Source organism: Anopheles maculipalpis, chromosome 2RL (genome assembly GCF_943734695.1).
Source record: "Anopheles maculipalpis chromosome 2RL, idAnoMacuDA_375_x, whole genome shotgun sequence".
Lineage (NCBI taxonomy): Eukaryota > Metazoa > Arthropoda > Insecta > Diptera > Culicidae > Anopheles > Anopheles maculipalpis.
This window is the reverse complement of record NC_064871.1, coordinates 68703602-68725075: the sequence shown is the minus strand read 5'-3', so window position 1 is coordinate 68725075 and position 21474 is coordinate 68703602. Positions and strand designations below refer to the sequence as shown.

General features: G+C 41.8%; 2 protein-coding genes across 6 annotated transcripts in view; one reads left to right on the top strand and one right to left on the bottom strand.

Annotated features, from left to right (window-relative positions):
- Positions 1–21474, bottom strand: part of LOC126556291 (clathrin light chain) — a 358662-nt gene that overhangs the window by 231364 nt on the left and 105824 nt on the right. The window lies entirely within an intron of this gene.
- The window catches only part of LOC126568795 (protein O-mannosyl-transferase Tmtc3), a 168453-nt gene that overhangs the window by 98846 nt on the left and 48133 nt on the right, over positions 1–21474 (top strand). The window contains exon 5 of the mRNA XM_050225428.1: positions 3663–3778. Within this exon, the coding sequence (XP_050081385.1) occupies positions 3663–3778 (116 nt within the window). The remainder of the gene's footprint in view (positions 1–3662; positions 3779–21474) is intronic.

Genomic DNA, 21474 nt, shown 5'->3' with positions numbered 1-21474 from the left:
ACCAATCGTTGTTTATTATTTTGAGTCTTGGTCAATTTTCAGTACACCGTAAGGCACAACACATTCAACAGTGTTCAATCACAACTCACGCTCGAAGTGCACCGTTGTTATTACACTCAAACACACAACTGTTCATCCATCCAGCACAGCAATACATTGAATCGCTTGCGTGGAGGCAACACGCGCCACATGAATCAGTTTATTTATTTTCCCGCACAGTGAATATTCCACGAAACACTCTGACAATTACCATCGATTCGGGTATGTTTATTATGCTATGTAAATTGCTGAAGTTTTTGTCCATTGCATACTGTGCAAAGAAAAACGCTCTCGTTTGCTGTGTGAAGCAATATTGCAACGGCATCCATATGCACCACGATGTCGCCGTTCGCTTTCCACACAAACACGCCGGCAGACGGTTTTGTTTACGCTCGTTACATTCGATTATTGTGTTAGTGGGGGGAGGGTTGGAAATTTTGGACCATGATTATTTATCAAAACCATCCGTGACGTTGGCTGATGCTGCTACCGGGCGGGCAAAATTGTGTTTCTGGGGCTTTTAATAACGGGCAACACGGTGTACTTAGTGGCAGCTGCGGAAATGAATTATTCAATCTCAATTTGTTCATAATGTGTGATGAAATATTTCCTACCAACCGGTAAGCGATCGGTACGCGGATAAGCTTTGACGGGTGGGCGTAAAATTGTGTTTTCCATCGCAGATTGTAAAATGGAAACTAATAAATGATTGATTCGTGCGCCCGGTGAAGCTTTCCGGACCGTGGACGTCAAGCTCGCTCTGAGAAGCGTAATTTGAAATTGTAAATTTAATAGTTTGTTCATCAGTGTGAATTAGAAAGAGATGGAATGATGCGATTTAACCGTCAGGATGGTATGCTTACTTGTTACTAGTCTTTCGATGCCTCTAGTTACAAACCAGAACCCGCTTAATTGGAAGAATAAACACATTTACACTGTGAACACAGACCAAAAACAAAACCATATGCAGATGGTGACGCAAGAAAACAGACACAAGATTAATGTGCAAACATGCTGTCATGCTTTGCGTAGCTCGAGATGAAAAATGGGTGGATGGATATTTCATTTAATTAAATACCTGCCAGGCACCACTACCGTCAACGCAACCATAGTCGAGACGGTTGTCTATCAGAAATCGCTTCACTGTGTGCCTTGGTCGCTCTTTCCTGGACAAGTGCTGGAAGGGCGCGTGTATGTGTTTGCTGGAAAATGTTACACCACTATTGTCGTGCCGGAAAACTCCTTCTCGCTCAGGAAGTTTTGGGTACTGAAACAACGAGCTTGTAGCCAGAAGGTAGATAAGCTTTGTGCTGGCGAAACAGATCGAAAGCCTGCTCATCCAAATCCCGGTGTCTATTCGTTGATTCTGTGCTGTCATCCGAAAAGGAAGGCGTTTCCTTTCGTCTCTGTACGACAATGCTGGTATTTGCAAACAAAGCTTGATCGTTGCTACTGTTTTTGGAGGCTAGGGCGGATTGTTCTTGCTGCCGGAATAAGAAATACTAAAATTCATTCCAACCACAGTTCATAAAATCGACCGATCTAGCAAAACTCTTCACCTCAAAGTAAACCGTGTTAATTGATTGTTAATGAACCGGTAAAGCACGCTATGGCGCAATGTTACGAGATACGAAACGTAGGTGGAAGACAAATTAAAAAAAATATATAATAATGTCATTTTATTAAAAAAATTGTGCAAAATCCCAACAATTCTAAACATACTGAAAAACGTCCCGGTTGTAATGCTAATCATTTAGCAGTTGTATTTATAGATAGTTCACAGTTCACAGATTTCCGTGCTCTTATGCTGTTATATCTTGCACAAGCATCCTACCAATATTTATTTGTTTTGTAATGAATGACTTGAACTTTGGATATTTTTTTTTCGTAAGAACGACCAGGCTGTATTGCTTGAACATTGGAATTTAGGTGTCTGCCATTTGTTTGTTTTGGTTTTTTCTAAGCTAAGCTGTCAAAACCAGGATTTTCATTGGACTTCATATGAAAGAATTCGTCATGTCAGTCCTTTCCAATGTGAAGATCGCCAGTACTTCTTTATCCGGAAGACTCTGGTATGGTTTGAGTCTTTGGTATTTTTTTTCTGTAAGCCAATCACGGCTGTTCGACTTTTCAATTTGAAGATCACTAGTCAATTGGTCCGGTTACAGGGCTACGCAGCATAACTCTGGCTACAAAACAAAACTCCGGGGCATATCTTAAAATCAGAGTGAACACTTTTTCAGGATGCTTAAAATCATATTCAAATTTGATCGGCTAATAATTTAGGATCTTAGGCATTTCGGGGAAGTGGCAAGCATTTTTGTTGGAGTCGTTTAGCGAATATACTGATCGCTGGAACGAAAACATCTAAAATGCTCAACATTGCGCAACCGTTAATTATGATCTGGTTCCTCTGTAGTGTATCGATCTCGATGGTTTGATCTCGAAAGATCGTCCACGTACATGTGCCAAAGGCGGCAAGGATTCTGAGGCATTCCTTCACAAAGAATGAGAGCGAACAGTTGAGGACACCCGAATGCAGCTGCGAGGACATCCGAAATGAAACAGCTTCCTGGTGTGCACGATCCCACTCGATATCGTCTTGCAAAAGTCCGGCTGCAGTGGCTGCCTGTTAAAAGAAAGCACAAATGATATCTTCCATGTACTGTCCGTAGATCCAAAATGACGTTGGACCCTTTCGAAAGTTATCAAACCGAAGAACATTAATCGAAGCAGCAGCAGCAACCATGCAGCCGACCACGATATCGGTTAGATGAAGGCGCGAAATCCACTGTTTCCCAGGACCGTTGTACAACAGCAGTCGTCGGGTTGGCTTTGCAAAACGATAATGTGCCGGAACTTCTTGGTACGTTAATGTGCGTGCGGCTACATCTACAAACGTTAGCATAATGTGATGCAGTGGCGGATTAACCTATGCGTGGAGGAGTGGGCCGCCATTTGTCTCGCCGAGCAGGGGATTCTCTCCTCGCTGACATAGGAGATTCATCGATCAGGGACCCTCACTCTTTCGGCAGGCGTCTCCGCAATTGGGGCCGCTGCATCTTGATCACCCATAACCGTTTGTTGCTCTCGACGCTGTTCAATATTTTATCACAGTAATAATCGCCACCTTAAATTATTTAACATTTTGCAATCATAAAAACCAACGCCCACTTGACAATTATTTTTCATCATTATTATGACCATTTCATAATTATTCTGAAAGACTTATCATATTGGTGTGTGATTTCGGATAAACATATAGATATCATGAATACGGAGAAACGTCACATCTAAGGGGCAAAAATTACGCTTCGCCCATTGCAAAATTTGTATAGCGATCTGGTCCTTACTAGCCGTATTTAGAAGAGCTGTTATTTAGAATCCTAAACATGGTTAATTTGGCTTCCGCGGTATCTTATCCTTCTTGTTTAAAAGCCTTGTATTGTGACCGTTTGAATATGTCAATTTTACTTCGAATCGCAATCCTCTGGTATATTAGTACAGGGTTAAATAATATACTAGTGCAGTAAAATAACATTTAGTTTGAAGTAAAATTGTAAATAGTTAAAAAGTGTACAAATTTTATTAACATGTTCTCTTCTTCTCTATTTTATCTTCAGGCTGGCGCTTCCTATGCCTTTCCATGCTGTTCGTCGCGACGGCTATGCTGTGCAAGGAGCAGGGCATCACCATAACAGGCGTGTGTGCAATCTACGAAATCTTCGTTGCCCAGAAGGTATGTATGAGTTTGACCAAAGGTCGCATATGGTTTGAAAATTTCGCTCCCCCTTGGGCAACCACTGGCTAAACTGGCAAAACTAAATGGCTAAACTCTGTGCTCTCTAACACGGTCCAGAAATAGTTTCTTAACCACATTCTGGCCTCGAATATCTTTGATAATACTCGTAGAGCTTCTTTGATATTAAAGCAATGGCTGCTGGAATTAACTACAAAAAACTTTCAACAAATGTGTCAAGAATTGTAACACAAATAATAAGCAATACGGCCAGGCCGTCCCTTATGAATAAAAAAAAAAAAAAACACAAATAAAGGGTAGCTGGATCTTGGATTTGAATCATCTTTTTTCGGTTCGTTTCGGTTGGTTGTGGTTATACATCGGCAAACAATTTCGGACTTTTCCCAGTTGCCAATTCTCGCTCACTCCCGACTTCGTAACATCATCCGCGAAATTATTAGACAATGATTTACGTACGATCATCATATTCGCTTCATTCCTTCCGTTCACATTCTTCTGACCAGGGTATGCGCCCAACAGAATCACAACAATTTCAACAATTTGGGTCAATTCTCCGCGTACACAATCTTGTTGCCACTATGATGCGAAGGTACTGACCGAATTGCTGACCGCGTGGCACAAAACCAAACATAAAAAAATGCGGCCAAACATTTTCATTTCCCACTCCCTGTGATATTTCACTCCAAAAAGGCCTTCAAAACTGGTACAAAATGGTGATGTTATTTTTCGGTCAGTGATATGTTAAACCTAGCCATTGGTTTAGCTTCCTTTCATTTCCGAAGCACACGCGCAGCTATCAGAGCAGACGGATACCGTAATAAATGATAGAATTTTAGCAGCACAACTTTTCAAATTTTTTACCTCAATTACAAAGAGAGAAAACAATAACAGGCAGAAATAATGCTTTGAAATGGGTGTGTTCAGAACCTCCCGAAAATATAAAAATATTTAAAATTCCTTTAGAGACATGGAATACCTATTGGATAACACGATTTAAATAAACATTGAAACCATGGAATGGGCGAAAATGTAAAGGGCATTTTTTGACAATGTTTCACATTTTTTATTCGATGAACTCTTGCAGCTGTCCTGTGTAACTCACACCAGCGTGTAGATTTCTGATCAAAACACCCAATATTCAGTTTCAGGTTCAATCTCGTTTTAAAAGCATTTCCAGCAGCCACCGAATCCACTTTGAATTCGTCGACGAAAGCGAAGTGCATTATCCGTACACCGCGTCGTCAGCAACACGAGAAAGGGAGAGAGAGAGAGAGCGCGGGAGCAGTAGTAAAAGCACTGGCTTTCAAACGCTTCTCAACCGACCGGGCCATATTCAGCACCTTTTCAAAAGGTTTATCCCGTAGCCAAGCGTTCAGCGGTTCAGCTGTGCAAATCTCTAGGTAGATTATTTCCTGCTACCGTCAAGTGCATCCTTTCATCGTGGGTAGTATGCTTTGGCTTTTTCTTTTTTGAGCGAAACGCTGTCATGATCTGCAGCGCTTGTTTCTCCAGTCTCCAGCGCGGCAATGCGCGCTGCTAAGTTTGCTGAAGCAATTCGACGGAAGGATGATCTCTAACGCAGGCAGGGTAAACATTATGTTGCTGCCACGAATGAACATCATGCTGCATCATTTGTAGTGCTCGCGTAATGGAAAACACCGAACAGCGGCGTGTCCTACTTTGGACCACAGCACAGTGCGGGAAGGCTACCACTGGGCGTATGTAGATGCCTTTGCAGATGCCCTTTCGGCCAGATATGCGATTTTCTTTTTTGAAATCCATTTCACACTCCAACAAAATTGGCTTGCGGGAACACGCGGTGCTGTTTTGATGGGAATGTGTGTGTATGTTTGTCGTTCGCATAACATGAAAGGCTGTTTTCGTACCTCGAAAACACAGCTGGAAAGATTTCTTACCAAGCTGATTTTTTTTCCTTTGCGCGGTTGCAGCAACTAACGTTCTTACCTAAAATGACGCGATCGATGTCTGGAATGTCCTGGATAAAATTAATCTGAAGTTTGCAGATGCTCTCTCTGTTGAAATGTAACCATTCTTTTATTATTTTATTCCAAAAAACATACCACACTTCGTCTGACACAGCACAAGACTTCAAATGATTGGATCAACAAATGCAAATGAAGTTGTAAAGCGGCAACGTATCAAATATTATTACAGATGTTTCAATTCACCGGATATGTCCAAACAACAGGAGTCAAATCAATTGCGGTTCAATATTGAAATTTGCAACTGCAATCACATAACAAGTCTGTTCGCCGAATTGCGTCATTCGTGTGACAAACAACATAAACCAATTCCGAAATTTATGTGTTCTTCTTGGTCCTATTACTCACACTTATCCTAGGAACGCTCCAAAACAAAAATCATATCATCAAACTGGTATCGGTTCGTACCAAGAAGACGGTCAATTTGTGTTACGCTCTAAGTTTTCCTGTACGTCCCAGACGGATATTTATCCGAGTAACATAGATTAATTCATCTCAATAAAAAAAAAACCAGCTTAAACAAACAGCAGCATGATGCAAAGCTTTGTAGTTAGCATTCCATTAACATGCAACGTTGAAAAGTCAAACGAAATGCTTTATCTGATTTGTCGTGCACGAGAAAACACGTAAAGTTCATTATTTCATTTTTGCCAGTGGAGCCGGAAGACGGAAAGCACTCAGCCATATCGTCTAAGGGAAGGGTTTGAGATTATGTGCTGGTAGTTCTGGTAGTGCAAATCATGTCGGCTACCATTCCAAACACGATCAAATAAATGGGATGCATTTTTTCCAACGTTCAGCATCCGACCCGACCCAGCAACCGGTCGCCGTTTTCGTTCATGTGTTGGAAGAAATGAGTATTGTCTCGTGTTAAAATTCTACGTACGCCTTCCACAATATGACAGACGACGAGGTGCCGGCCGTCAGCCGTAACAAAACCGAACAGCAAAGCTTCGATCGTAATGAAATATCGATGTATTCATAATTCAATTCATCTTCCTTTTACGCAATGCAACGACACAGCACGAAACAAGAATGGCACTCGAGTTTTATTGGCTTAATGTGGCAAGCAAAAACGGAAGGAATCCTCTGTGTCACAAAGGATCTTCAGCTCGGATCGAAGAGGGCACATCCACTTCCGAGGAGGACTTATCCTCCCCAGACGCTCGTGAAGCTGGAAACCATGTTCCGTCCTGAGGTGAGATGGTGTTCCTACTAATGCAAAAGGACACTGGCTGTGATTTATTCCATCCGTGGCTGTTCGCTTGCACATTGTCTGACGTTTGCTTAATCTACGACAGTCGATGTACTCGTTGTGCGTCGGTCATTGGATTTGGTAGGGTCGAAAATTAAATGAAGACGAGCAATGAAGTCCGTGCAAGCGTCCGTCCCCTCGCAAACGGTACAAGTGTGTCCATTGTTCGGCTGATAAATCACTGCTGAACTCTCGTGCGCTCGAGTTGCATCGAAATAAGACACAGCAGCACCGCACCGACCCGGCAACGTCCTTATGATGCTGCGAAGACATTGACGAGGAGAAACCTCAACAAGACTTATCACTATCATTCCGACTATTTCGTCCCATTTTTTTTCACCCCCTGTTTTTCCAGTCATACCTTTGGCCCAGTGTACAGCCAGCAAGCTAGAGGAAGTTTTCGGGTTGTATTTCAAATTTTTCTTTCTCCTGTCTTACTCTCGAGAATCCAAACTACAACTCTCTCTCTCTCTCGATCTCCCTCCCGGTCGGTGCATCCTTCAGGTGCACATCGAGCGGAAGTGTTAGTCAACTGTCAACACGGGTCGACAGGACGTGACGACACGGACGACAAAAAAGCTGACGACATGTGCAAAGTTCTTCCATCATTTCGATACTACATCCCCGTGCCCGGGGCGAAGGGGGTTGGTCGATGGCGCACTGTACCGTCCCGGGGCAGGTGAAACCGGTTCTCATCGTCTTGTCAGACGAGCTTTCAGCTTAGACGATTGTTGCAAGCTCTTACTTTTTTACCCGCAGCATTGTAAAGCTTGAGCAAAGGAAGAAATATGTCTGACATGATGGGAAGGTTTCTTTTTTGCTGTTGCCGCTTTTCTTCAGTGCAGTCGCCGTCGGCGTTGAGTCGTTGGTTCAACTCGTTGCAATACATTACAGGATGTGTGGGTGTGTGTATGTGTGGGAAGTGGAAACAAAAACCAAAACAATGCTCTAGACGGTTCAAACCACTTGACAACAGGATTTTACAAGCATTCGCTTCTTTGGATGAAATTTTTATTTTAAATTCCCCATTCTATCGGCTTGGTTTTATTTTAACGCTACGTAGGATTTATGGCAAAATGTTAAATGTCCAGTCTAATTTTTTTTCTTGTAACTTTGAAATAATGATATCATTATCAAATAAAAACAATAATAAATGAGATTTTAACGCCTCATAAATTGATTCTAACATTCAGTATATACACGAACATATTTGTATGTGTCTGTTTGATATTTTCGAATTCATGTTTATGTGTGCTTGTAAACAGTGTTTTAGTTATGTTTATTGAAATCTGATACGATAGCTTCAATATTTCAAGCAATATTGTTCAATAGTGAGCAATACTCCTGTGTCCGAAAAGTAAGGTGACGTTGGATGTCAAATTTCGCGCGCCAGAAGAAGCCCCTTTTGTTTTTATTTTTCGTTTGTCAATATGTGTGTTTTTGACAGTTCTGCCACGTTTCAAGTCACTACATCAACCCGGCTAGGAGTGAGACTTTGTATTCGGAGCAGCGCCAAGTGTTTTTGTCCATATTGGCCAAGTCCAAGTTTGTGGAGCAGCGCGCATGTATCAAATTTGGTTTGCGCAACGAAATAAACTCTGCGGAAACATTGTGGATGTTACAAAAAAGCCTTCGGGGAAGAATCTATGTCGAAGAAAAATGCATACAAATGGTAAAGTGATTTCAAGAATGGCCGTGAGAAAGTCGAAAACGAGGACCGTCCGGGGAGACCATCCATCTCGACCGACGACGCCCACGTCACCCAAATTAGGGGTTTGGTGGTCAACAATCGTCGGTTGACGATACGAGGCCTTTCGCAAAGTGTTGGGATTTCCAAAGCCTCGGTCAGCACCATCCTGAAAGATGTTTTGGGGATGAAATGGGTGAAGTCTCGCCTGGTGCTGTCATTTTGAGGGAGTTTTTCGATAGGGGTTTATTGTTTCGCAACCGCCACATTCACCAAATTTGGCACTAGACGACTTGCTAGACTTGCTGGCTGTTCAACAAGCTAAAACAGCCGCTTCGGGGACACCGTTTGGACACTATCGAGGAGATAAAAGCCGCAGCAACGGCGGAACTAAAGGACATCCCAGCATCCGCATTTTTCACCTGCTTCGAGGAGTGGGAGAAGAGGTGGAAGAGGTGCATTGCATCGGAAGAGGATCACTTCGAAGATGATGACCTTCATTTGACCTAATAAAAAAAACATTTAAGAAAAAAGCGCGGTCACTTTATTTTTCGGGCACAGTAGTATGTTCATATTGCGAAAGATAAATAAGATTTTTCGTTAAAATAAGTCATAATTATCAGTTTTAGCGTATATCAGGCATTAGCGCATCCATACTTAGTGGGCATTTAACTAAATGAATTATAGAAGTCTTTCATATTCTTCTGAATTTTTGGTAGCCAAGAATGCTTCTGTTTTCTAGCAGATTGTTAAAATTTTGAATATTTCGTTTTACGCCAACTCTATGCAACATTACTTCTGAATTGATCATCTCCCTGGTGAGGATATAGTAGCGTAATAGAGACCAAACTTCGGTTGGTGATGGATAGAAAACGATCTCACCTCTGTGTTCTGGCCATTTTATTTATTTCTTCTAATGATTCCAATGGTGCTGGAGTTGTGGAAGAAAAGGCAAAATTTCACTTTTAAGCAACGAGAACTGATAAACAGCGTCTAGCCTGAGTGGACAATTGCCTTCCATATGATTGACTTGCCAGTCAGTCCAAAGACTTCAGATGAGAATATTCCTTACAAGAATGTTGGAGACATTGAGGCCTTAAGTAGGAAGCCTCTAAAATCTATTGAAATCATTGAACGAGAGGCTTAGCTATTGCATGTCTTAGCCGTCTACTCTTTTCTCTGTGACCTTGCGCTTGAGTGACTGAAAAGATAACTTTATATTTTTTTATTTTATTTTATTATTGATGAATTGCGGATTGATTCAGTTTAAACAATTATCGTCTGAAATTATGGTATGGAAAATCGTTGGCGCCTGTAAGAAATGTCTGACGTAGGAAATGTGTCTTTTTATAAAATATTGTGACGATGTATGCGATAGAGTCATTTCAAATATATTTCTTGTACGTTAAAATTTCACAGCGTCATATTTTATTAGTATTCATTCGCTACAAATCAACAAATTGTGACAGTGATAAAAAGGAGAACCTAATTTCCAGTAAAAGCACAATACACTCCAAAACTTCATCCCATGTACTTCATTTTCATTCCAAATCACACGTGCACGCCCAACTGGATCGTTTTTAGCCAGTGATCATTTCCCAGGATTGTAATAACTGGCTAGCAAACACGTCCATGCCACTAGTCACGCGCCCAACCCAAGTTTGCCACCGGTCCGTGAAGCGGTAAAAAACTTCGAGTTTTCCATTCGCCCTAAATCAACCCGTACCACCGAACCAGTGGTACACTCCGTGTCCCATCCAACTGTCACATACCAATTACGAACAATGCGCTGCGATGATGAATTGAAGTGACACAAAACCATTCCGGAAAACGGAAACGTCGGTAAGCGTGGATACATTCGCACCGTGTTGTGGGAAAGTTGGGAAAAAAACACCAATTTTATTTTCGCACCACCAGCCTGCGTTAGTGTATGAATCCTTGCCACCGGACACATGCGTCGATAAAGAGTGCGTGAGTTAAAAAAATCGAACATCAGAATGTTTCACTCTTAGAAGAGATTACAGAGAGAGATAGGGAGGAAATAGTAACATAAATCAATTCAAAACCAGCTCGTCTATCGTGTTACGTTCAAGGCGTAGAATTGTTCCCAAAACGCAACTCCCGAATGGGAAACTTTGTGGTCATCTCAAAGGCGTACATCCGGCATCCGGGTGTTGCTATCAAATCGGCAAAAGGCACTTTTACACGTGCGCACATACATTAAACCATCGCACCGGAAGCGGCTTTGTTATGTGACAAATTTCAATTAAACTACACTCAAAGCAAGCATGCACGGAATGTGTCGTTGGCCAGGTTGTCTGCCCGGCAAACGGAACCCCGAAGCATCAAACCCCCCCCCCCCCCCACCCTCCAACCAAAGCGAAACTCTTGCAAAGGGCAAAAAGCTTTTCCTCAAACTGTTCAAACTTTCCTTGCAGGGCCAACAGTGTGCCATCGTAGTGATTCTGACTGATGGGTGGTTCATCCATTTTGTTCCAGACGTAGGTCATAGTGAATGTGCGTAAAAGACCGCCGGTGGTGTGGCTTGAAATATCGCTTTCAAACAATATTATAAATCGCTCCCAAACGCCAACCTCTTTTTGCACATCGAAAGTGGAACACGTTCGAAGGATGTTCCTCCAGCGTTCGAGTGTCGTTTTCCCGGACATTTCCGTATGCACGGGCGCGTGTGTGTGTTTGTGTGTGTTTGGTTTATTTTGTGACCCTGGCGCGTGTGTTTTTCCTAGCCCAGCCCAGTCGTATCCGTCGTCGGTCGGCTACTGTGCTGTGTTTGCTCAGTTTGAAAGGTCTTTTGCCTCCACCGCCAGAAACTTCCACATTCCAAATTCCGTTGGATAGCGTCGCAGCACATTTCAACGCACTGCCCGTGCCCGAAAAGAGTGAAAGCAAACTTCGTTCGGCATGTTTGGTGGAAGCTGCGTTGCGAAATTCAAGAGCATTTCATCTTTCACCCCTTTGCTGCAGCAGGCGGAAGACATTGGAAGGGCCGAGTGTGTAAAGAAAGTGTACGGGCACTTCCGGATGGGTGGTAACGGGCGAACCCGAATGCCACGGAGTAAGCGCAATGATTGAGTGACAAACGGAAAAGCAAACATCGGCACATCGTTCGATAAGGGTGCAAGGGTAAGAGGGCTGTAGACGTGGCAGAAACAGACGGAATTTATGGTAATGGGTTTAAGAGAAGCCGGAGAAGGGAGGGTGTGGGTAGAGTTCGTGACGCGCAAACGAACTCGGTGCCGGTTGTCGAGTGGATGTTTTTGCTTGTACCTTGTCGCCTTTGTCGTAACGAACGAACGAACGGCAGGCGGTCATTATTAGGAGTGAAAATGTATTCCCAGCAGTGTGCCCGTGTGTCGATGACTCGCACAGCTCCCGGGAGGGTTTATTTTTATTGTTGAACTAACTGACGAAAATTCCTAGCCGTAAAAGTCTGTGTTTCCATACTCTTGTTGAATATGGCGGATCGATGAAGCTCATTTCGGAATACTTTAAGAAGATATTGCCTATTTCAAGCAATTCGTTCGATCCTACTGTTTGTTAATCAACTTCAACACATTAAACCACAGCATTAGCTTCCTTGCTCGAAGTTGTAACTACCAATTTGATGCTAGCTCACCAAACCATCACACAACCGTACATATTTACTTGATGTATCGTGCTCATAAATAATCATGCACCGATATTAATCACATTAATTCCTGATTAATTCGTCACCGGGCTACAAATATGCAGAACGGTTGTAGTTTCTGGGTAGAAATAAATCTTAATCCATCTGCATTTTCCTGTACACCGGGAAGCATGCTACTAGCGCACCACTTTCGATGGGGGCATTTGCATGAAACTTTCATGAAAGTTCATGTACGCTTTCGGGGGCCATTTGTCGTTGGTGTACGCGTGTGGAATTTTACTACTTACTCGCTCTACGCCCATGTTCAAACCCATGCTCTCTAGCACCATTCCCTGGAAATACAGCTATTTTCAGCCGATTACGATATCGATCACCGGAAATGGTGATGTTATGCCGAATGCATACAGTTTTTTTATGGACCCCAAGCATTCGATTAATTCCCCCTTCGAGAGTGGATTTAATGGCCGAACTGGGTGGGCTTTTTGTTCCTAGTAAAACTTCGTTACAGATTCATGTTCGAATGAATTCTAAGTGTTAGGAACGCGAAGTACGCTCTTTGTGGGTCAGACATGAATTCTAGGCAAACGTAACCGCAAAAAAAAATGACTACAGTTCTCCTCAAGCTTTTAAAAGCACACGTTTTTGGACCTTTCATATGAGGGTTTATTTTTGTACAACACCCGGATTCTGATGTAATACAGAGTTTAACGTCTTAGTTTGGACTGAGCTGCCCACATTTTTTGACTTGCAGCATTCGGTTTTTAACTTGCCACATTGGGTTTTTGACTGGCTGCGTATATTTTTGAATGCAAGCATCATATTTTTAATTGTGAGCATTGATTTTCATCCGATCGACTTACGACAGCTTGTAAGGCCACTTGTTTAGAACCCCCTCTATGAATGATTAGTTTGGACTGTGAATTGTTGTTTATATGCAAAAATGTTTGCTTTTCCAGTTACTAGAAGCGTTTATTTTGTTGTATAATGCTTTTCAAATTCTATCCTTATTTATTGAACATGCATTGGGTGTTTTTTGTTTTGTATAATACAAAAATCATGTGAATTAAATGTACGTACCAGATTTTTTTAAATGTGTAGTAGTGAATCCATGAAGATAAACCTTTCCCTGAGGGATTGATACTCGGATAAACATGGGGTAAGTGTTCCAAATATGGACGAGTTTGTACAGCGTTTTCGCAAAAACAACGATTGTGACAAAACTGTTAAACTTAAATTAAACAAACAAAGGTTTATTTCGTAGACACATATTTTCTACGTATTTTCCCGTTCACATTTTGTAATTTGAGCAAGTATCACGAAAGTTATAGCCATTTTCCTAAACCCCTCCGATGTACCTGTAATTGTTGTGCTAGTCAAATATCACATTTAGAATCACTTTCTCTCAAAACATTGAACTTAAAACAAAAGAATAATTCTTTTTAGGAATTATCATATGCTAATATCAACCAAAAATAATAAAAAAACACATTCTTCACCGATTTTAAAATCATGGTTTTGAGCGACAAATTTTGGTTCGATTTGATACAAAACGACAGTAATTTGTGCAGTCAGTTAAGAATGCTGGCAATGTGCTGTTTTTTTTTTTTCAAATTGTCAGTTGGTGTTTTATTCAGTCAGTCATCGAAGGTGTAAGTTATTTTAAAATAAAATATGCAATTTTCATGTACATTATAAATAAATAATTATTGATTAATTTAAGTGCATAACATATACTAAATTAAAATCTTTTGACAGCTCAAAAAAAAATAAATGACAGCTCAAGCTGCCAGCATGAGCATAGCACAACAATTGGTGCTATCGGTTTCCCATGCACCAATTGTTGTGCTATTTTTAAAATCGATTAAAAAAATAGTTATCATCGTATAATTATCGAAAACGGTGTTGTTTGAGTTTGAATGAATGATAAATGAATTTTTTGCGCTCTAGTTTTAATATAAATTGAAACAAAAAAAAAGTCATTTCTTAACAAACCGGTAAGGAATGGATGACTTTTTGACAGCAAGAAAGAAAATCGTTATTTTTCGTAATTTAGGCTTCCAAAATTCATGAAACTAATGGAAATATTAGCAAACATGATAGATTATGTTAATAAATTAATTTGGGACAGCAAATCGCTAAGAATTTGATATATTTTCCATTTTTTCGATAATAGCACAACAATTGGTACACCCCTTCCGGTATTACCCTTCGGCCTTACAAGCTGTACTCGGGCGGATGAAAATTAATTCTCCTAATCAAAAATCCGATGCTTGCAATCAAAAATATTCGCAGTCTTTCAAAAACCGAAGGCGGCAAGTAAAAAAATGTGTTAGTCTAAACTAAGACTTAAAACAATGTATGTTACTTTTAATTGGATGGTATCTACAGTGGAGCAGCTTTCTGCTTCCTATGGGTTAAAGTTAGTCTTAAACATAAATTCTTTAGTTTCTTATTTATCAATTGTGAATCAAGCGAATGTTCGTTAAAATTAGGCTACAAAGATTCCTGAACAACATAGAAGAATTAAATATGATTGCTTCGTACATTTGTAAATATCCTACCGAAGGCCCAAACCGATCTGTGCTCTATTCTCCATGCTGATTTTGACCAAAAATCTGTTAAGGTTGGTTTCGTATGGTTTCCGGCTCAAGCTCGAGCTTAATTTATTTTCTTTGCGTGACATTTTCATATTTGTTACACTATAAAAAAACGATTGCCTAAATTGAACGCAAAAAGAACCACATTCTACTGAACGATAATAAATTTACTGTGCAGCAGTTCTCATAATATTCACATTGCTCACAATCATAGTAGAACGTTCACAAGAAAAGTCATTTCACTTTGTCTTTATAACTACAAACATATGTTCCCATCGGCCAAAACCCGTGTTACCATCACGCAAGCACGCAAGTAAGTGTTCATTAATTAATTGACAAATAGATTAAAAATTTCATAACCCTCCGTAACGACGGCCGCATTCGTTATGGTAGTAAAAGCGCCGAAGATGCAACCATCTTCAACATTTCATAATGTCTCATCAGCGTACAGCACGTACGCGCATACACCTTCCCAACGAGCAGTGTCATCGGAAAGTAGTTTCCCTTGGTAACTGACGGGGAAAAAGCTCTTTCGCTACCCGGCCATGTGTTGATAATTTGCAATCAAGAACACGCCTTCTGCATCGGTTGCAGCTCGCTGACGATGTAGCTAAGCGAAAAATAGCCGCCAGTATTCATACCCTTCCTGGATTCCCGGTTTACTGCTAATGCTTGAACGAAACGACCTATTCAATTCATATGAAACGAGCCAACCTGTACGGTGGTTCTTATGTGGTTGTATTTTGAGATTAAGTGTTGGTACGGAAAACACCAGTAACTATATGCAACAACACGTTATTGGTGGTACTTGTTTGTTTTTTTAGAGATTTATTAATTTTATGAGGACTGGTCGGGAATGTTCGTTTGATTTTGTTGTGAAAATTTCCCATCGACTGTATGTGACGCTTACATTTTCTGTAACATTCGTAAAACTCACAGCAAACTTTGCTTTTAACAGTTTTTAATTACAAATTCTTCAACTACAACATCGGTGTGGGATGTGTCGGTCACAGTTTCTTACCTTTTCCAGACGAGCATGTTCGATGTATGTGCATGTCTCAACAGTAACACATGTTTTAGTGGTTCACTTAACTGCTCCTCTTCCCGCTCTCCGTCATTCCATTTCTTTAAATCTCGCCCCACGCCATACAGTGCTTCTCGCGTGTAATTTTCGTACTGTGTTAATAAATTTATAATGACATTCGAGAGAGGCAAACTTCGATTCACTCTCTCTCTCTCTCCCAGACTGCGCTCCCCGAAGCTGATGCGAAAACGTCAGGTGAAATGTTGTTTTGGGGAGGATATTTTTAACCGCTCGTTACCGTCCGATCCTTACCGTTCGGTTGGAGAAAGCGTTGGAGATGCCACAAGCTTCACGAAGGTGTTGTGCGGTAGCGTAAAAAGCACCACCGAAAACGTTACTTTTCCATGGGAAGTGGGTACCGCACATGAGCTGCTCATACGTTACACATTAGCGTTTATGTTACCGGTGCGAGATGATGTTATTAGCGGTGGCGATGGTTTCGAATGGGAAGGGAAACAGAGAGTGTGAATGATATGGTTGGAGATTGCAGGAAGAGTACACAGATAGGTGGGAAAAAGGTTTTGCCCATTTGTCCCACAACGCATCCCAGTAACGGAGCACCATCAGCATCAGAGGCACGATAACGGTGTCCCGAATGGAGCATGTTGTGCCGAAATGATGATGGTGGAACGACATTTTAAGCGACGTTGTCCTAATGGCGTACGAGCGTCAAGGGAACAGGTTTGATTCTTTGGCCACTTCGAAGTACCACGCGGAGTTGCGGTGCTATTCTCATTATTTTGTACCAAACCTTCATTCTTTGTAATTTTAATTTTTGTTACTTCTGTTTGTACTTTCAGGTCAGTTCTCAAGAGCAAATGATGCTATAAATTTACGTGTCTGTGATTCTTAGATTCCTAGAAGTTATTATATTTTATACTCTTTAACTATAACCAAAAACTTGTTGGTGGCTGTACAAGTTCTTCGAAACTTTTGAATGTTATTTTCCCAAATATTACGCTCGTTAACTACATCGTAACTCAATGCACTCTAAATTAAGCAATAATGAAGGCAGCGGTCTAACTCGCCCATAATCCAGCAGCTCGCAGTAATCGTATCAAAAGATTCATTTCACCGAATTATGATCGTTTACAGCAGACTGCAACCCAGCTCGGGAAAGCAAGCATGGTTCCTCACTGTTCCAAAATTCCGAGGTCCAGTCGTGGGTCACCCCAGCGTACCGATCGATACTCATTCGGGAAGATGAGACTGGAAACTAATTACATCAGACATTACATCCCTAACGTCCAGCGAATTTTCTTACGTATCCTGCAAAGAAGCGGACGAGTACGTCCGGATACGTCGATTCTTGGAAAAAGGGTGCTGGTCTTTTCGGAAAGCAAATTCAGTTATGAACCAACGCTCCATACCGAGCCAGGAACCCAATTATGCGCTAAACATAGATCCTTAATACCATCTCCCGGCTCTTCCTGCTTTCTGTTTCTTCATCGTTCGACTCAACCTCAGTAACAAGTTGGCTCCACGAAAGTGCTTTCCCCGGGATGATGCAATCTTGGTGTGGGCGTTTGAGCTACCAGCAAATCTAGTATCAACGGGCTTGACGGTCTAGATGTGGCAAACGCTTAAACTTGCAGGTGTGGAGATAGTTCGGTTGGTGTTAGTGTGGTTGCATCTGTCAAAAGTGCATGGATGCAATTCCCTTGCAGCCCAGCCCATCGCCCGGAGCACATTGCACGTTCTTCGGTATCGTTTGGGTTGCCCTATCTGTCGGGCAGCTCATTTTTCATTTCATTTTCAACCTCCAGCCGATGGCCCGGCAAAAACTGGGTTGTAGTAACCGTTCGCCCGTCCGATAGATACTAGTTTCACGTTTCGTAATGCCGTGTAAGGGGTGTCTGGGGCTCTTTAAAGCTATCTACCCCGCATGAGAGTGCATCGAAGTACGATGGATGGGTTTGTGTCAGGCGCATCAGCGTGCTAGGGAATGGTACGCTTCCGCTGTAGCTATTTCTAGGTCGAAGCATCTCGACTTTGTTGCATCATTGCTTCTTCGCTTCCCAAAGTAACTGCTCACTAATTTACCGAGCTGATGGTACAAGCGAGCAAATAAACTCGAACCCCAGCGTCAGCGGCACGGGGGCACTAAAGCAAGTTAAAATGCTCCCCCTCCAGAAGCTCCAGGTAGCTCGAATCACGCGCCCTTCGCTGGCAAAGTTGCAACGAAGGCAAATGTTTGCACAACAATTACCGAAAACAGTTGAAATATTTAGCCTCGCTCGTAGACGACTACCTTTAGCTAAAGCGAGCTTGAACCCACTTTGAAGGCGTGCAATTCGCAGTACCATATGTTTGCCTTCAGGGCGCGTAACGAACCGGCATGTAGCTTTTGAGGAAAACTTGTGTAAACGCTGCTGCAGGTAAAAGTCAAACACGGTGCGCAGTATTGATTTGTTTATAGTCACTAAAGTGGTTTAAAAACAATACTCCTGTATAAAAATGAACAACATTGTCGTTTGTCTAAGCTCGTCAAGCGTAGCACACTGTTCCGATTTAAACAATTATACTACGGAAAAAGTCACTTAATTAATATATTATGCACCTTAACATGGTAACAGCGAAAACTAACGATGGAGAACATGCGTCCCAATGAAGGACTGGTTGTCTGGGTAGAATAGTTGAAAAGAAGTGCATACAGCGCTACATAGCACCATGCAGTAGTTGTATCATAAATTCCAAAACCAACTCACAGGATGCCTGTACGGAAGGATTTCCGGAGAAGCAATCTACTCTCACACACACACACACCCACATCTCTCTGCATTGGACGAAGTCCAGGAGAGTGGGCGCATGAGTGTTTCCCGTTTCTTCACAACACCATTGAAATGGGCACCAGAAGCACCTTTTTTTTTTGGAGTTCGCCTCCCGAGGAAGTCTTTTATCTCTACGGTGAAGTTTATGACTTAGGGGAACACCGGATTGTGCATCCGAGTTTTATTGCACATTTATCCTCGTTTTTTTCACTCTCTCTCTCTCTCTCTCTCTCTCGCTCTCGCTACTCAAGAGCACCTTTGTTGCCGTAGCATAGACATAGAGGTACGGGTTGGTAAAGAAATTACCGAAAAATTAAATCGAGAGTGAAACTACTTTCAGCTGCATCCCAACGGTATGGACGGTGCTTTTGTTGCACCCGTTGCATACATGCGCCCGTACGGTCATCACCATTTTACGGATGCTTCTGGGACGAAAAGTAACTCGACGGACCCGTAACATCCTTCCCTTGCAGAAATAATCAAGTTCCGGGAAGAAGTCCATTCGACGGGAACTAATTTTTATTACGCAATTAAATTGCGATGCTGCGTTTATGGGGTAGATTGATGAGACTAAAGTGTGGGCTTTAGTGTTATTGGTCTTTTAAAACGCAGATAGAAAGAGAACTACTCTCGAACCCCCATTTGTTTGCGGGCAAATACTAGTAATGTCACATGCGCTTTTCTAGCGCCTTCAATATTTTCTGACCAAGCGCTACCCCTTCTCGGGTCCACTGCGATACCATGGAAAAGGATGAACATTTTGCATTACTTCCCCGAATCATTCTTGCATCCATTAAAAGCGGACAGTACGAAGGGTGATGATATCATGCGGAGGATGGCATAGCCATTAGCAGCACCAAATTACAATGAATGTTTCGGGTGCGCGTTTGTCGTCCGTCCGTTTGGCCGACCGGGCTACAAAGTCTTGCTTTCGTTCCAAGGGTGTTCGCGTGCGAGAGGGGATAAGATTCATCGTAATGGGAGATTTTTATCACCCAACTCTAACTCTCATCCTCCTGCCACCACGGTGCGCTGAATCACATCACATTGAACTGTAATCAAAAATTAAGACGCACTTTAGCCCGCTTGAGATAACGCCGAAACGATCCTTGGCTGTTGGCATTGCTCGTGGACGTTCGCATTTACTTGAAAGTGTGAGCCATGAGAAGTGGGTGGGTGAATGGATTTAAAATGAAATCGTCATTAGTTCGTAGTACACTTCGGTTTGAGAAGCTTTTAAGCTGCTTTAGAGCTGTTAGTTAGTGGAAAGTATCGCGCCCTGGCGTCGTTATTCCGTGGTTCATTAAAATCGCTCGTTCGGAATCGTCGTCTGTGTGGAGACGATGCGTTTCGGTTTGAGCAACTGAGCTGGTGGAGGTTTGGACGAACTGCAAAATTATCTGATTTTAAAAATGTAAGAATATCAACAAGTTGTGTACATTTTCTGTACGCGAAGCGTCCAACACTTCATTACTTTTCATGTATGTTGTAAAGGTAGTTGAATGATAAACCAGAAAAGGAAAATTGTTTGTAGTTGTAATTTTATTTATTGTTACCGATTGTGCCTTATCCCAGGCATGTTCGATTATTACTGAGTTGTAATAGCCGTTCTATTGTTGATGTTGTAGGAGCTTTGGTTGATGTTTTTGGTCAGGTGCTAACAGGTGGGCTGATAATTGTTTGACCTAGAATAGTATAAATCTTTTTTTTTTTGCTATTTTTTTTTATTCAATATACCTCCCTTGAAGGGTGATACACCGATAAAAGCGATCTTTCAATTTTTCTATACCATTTTTGAAAAAGTATTTTTCTTTTTCATCAAAAAAGGCCTCCGTTTCGGTGATCACCTCTTCATCTGACGAAAATGTCTTCCCAGTGAGCATCCTTTTGAGATCTGAGAAAAGAAAAAAGTCGCTGGGGGGCAGATCTGAGGAATACGGTGGGTGGGGAAGTAATTCGTAGCCTAATTCGCGAATTTTCGCCATTGTTTTCACTGATTTGTGGCACGGTGCGTTGTCTTGATGAAACAAAACTTTTTTTTTTCTTCAAATGTGGCCGTTTTTTTTAGCGATTTCGTCCTTTAAACGCTCCAATAACTTGATATAGTAGTCGCTGTTAATGGTCTTTCCTTTCTCAAAATAGTCGATGAAGACTATTCCTTGCAAATCCCAAAAAACTAACGCCATAACCTTGCCAGCTGATTGTTGCGTTTTTCCTCGCTTTGGAGCAGGTTCATCGTGTCCAGTCCACTCAGATGATTGTCTATTTGACTTTGGAGTGTAGTGATGAAGCCAAGTCTCATCCAGGGTAACATACCGACGCAAAAACTTGCTAGAATTTCGCTCAAACAGCTCCAAACACTGCTCCGAATCATCAACTCGTTGTTGTTTTTGGTCAAATGTGAGGCAACCATTTTGCACAGAGCTTTCTCATACCCAAAAATTCGTGAACGATATGTCCAACACGTTCCTTGGATATCTTTATTGTGTCAGCTCTCTCGATCAACTTTATGGTTCGGTTGCTTTTGATAATTTTGTGGATTTTTTTAACGTTTTCCTCTGTTAAAAAAATTCCGGAGATGAAAATTAAATTTTCCTCTCCTTATTTGGGCGTCCATTGTGTTCACCGT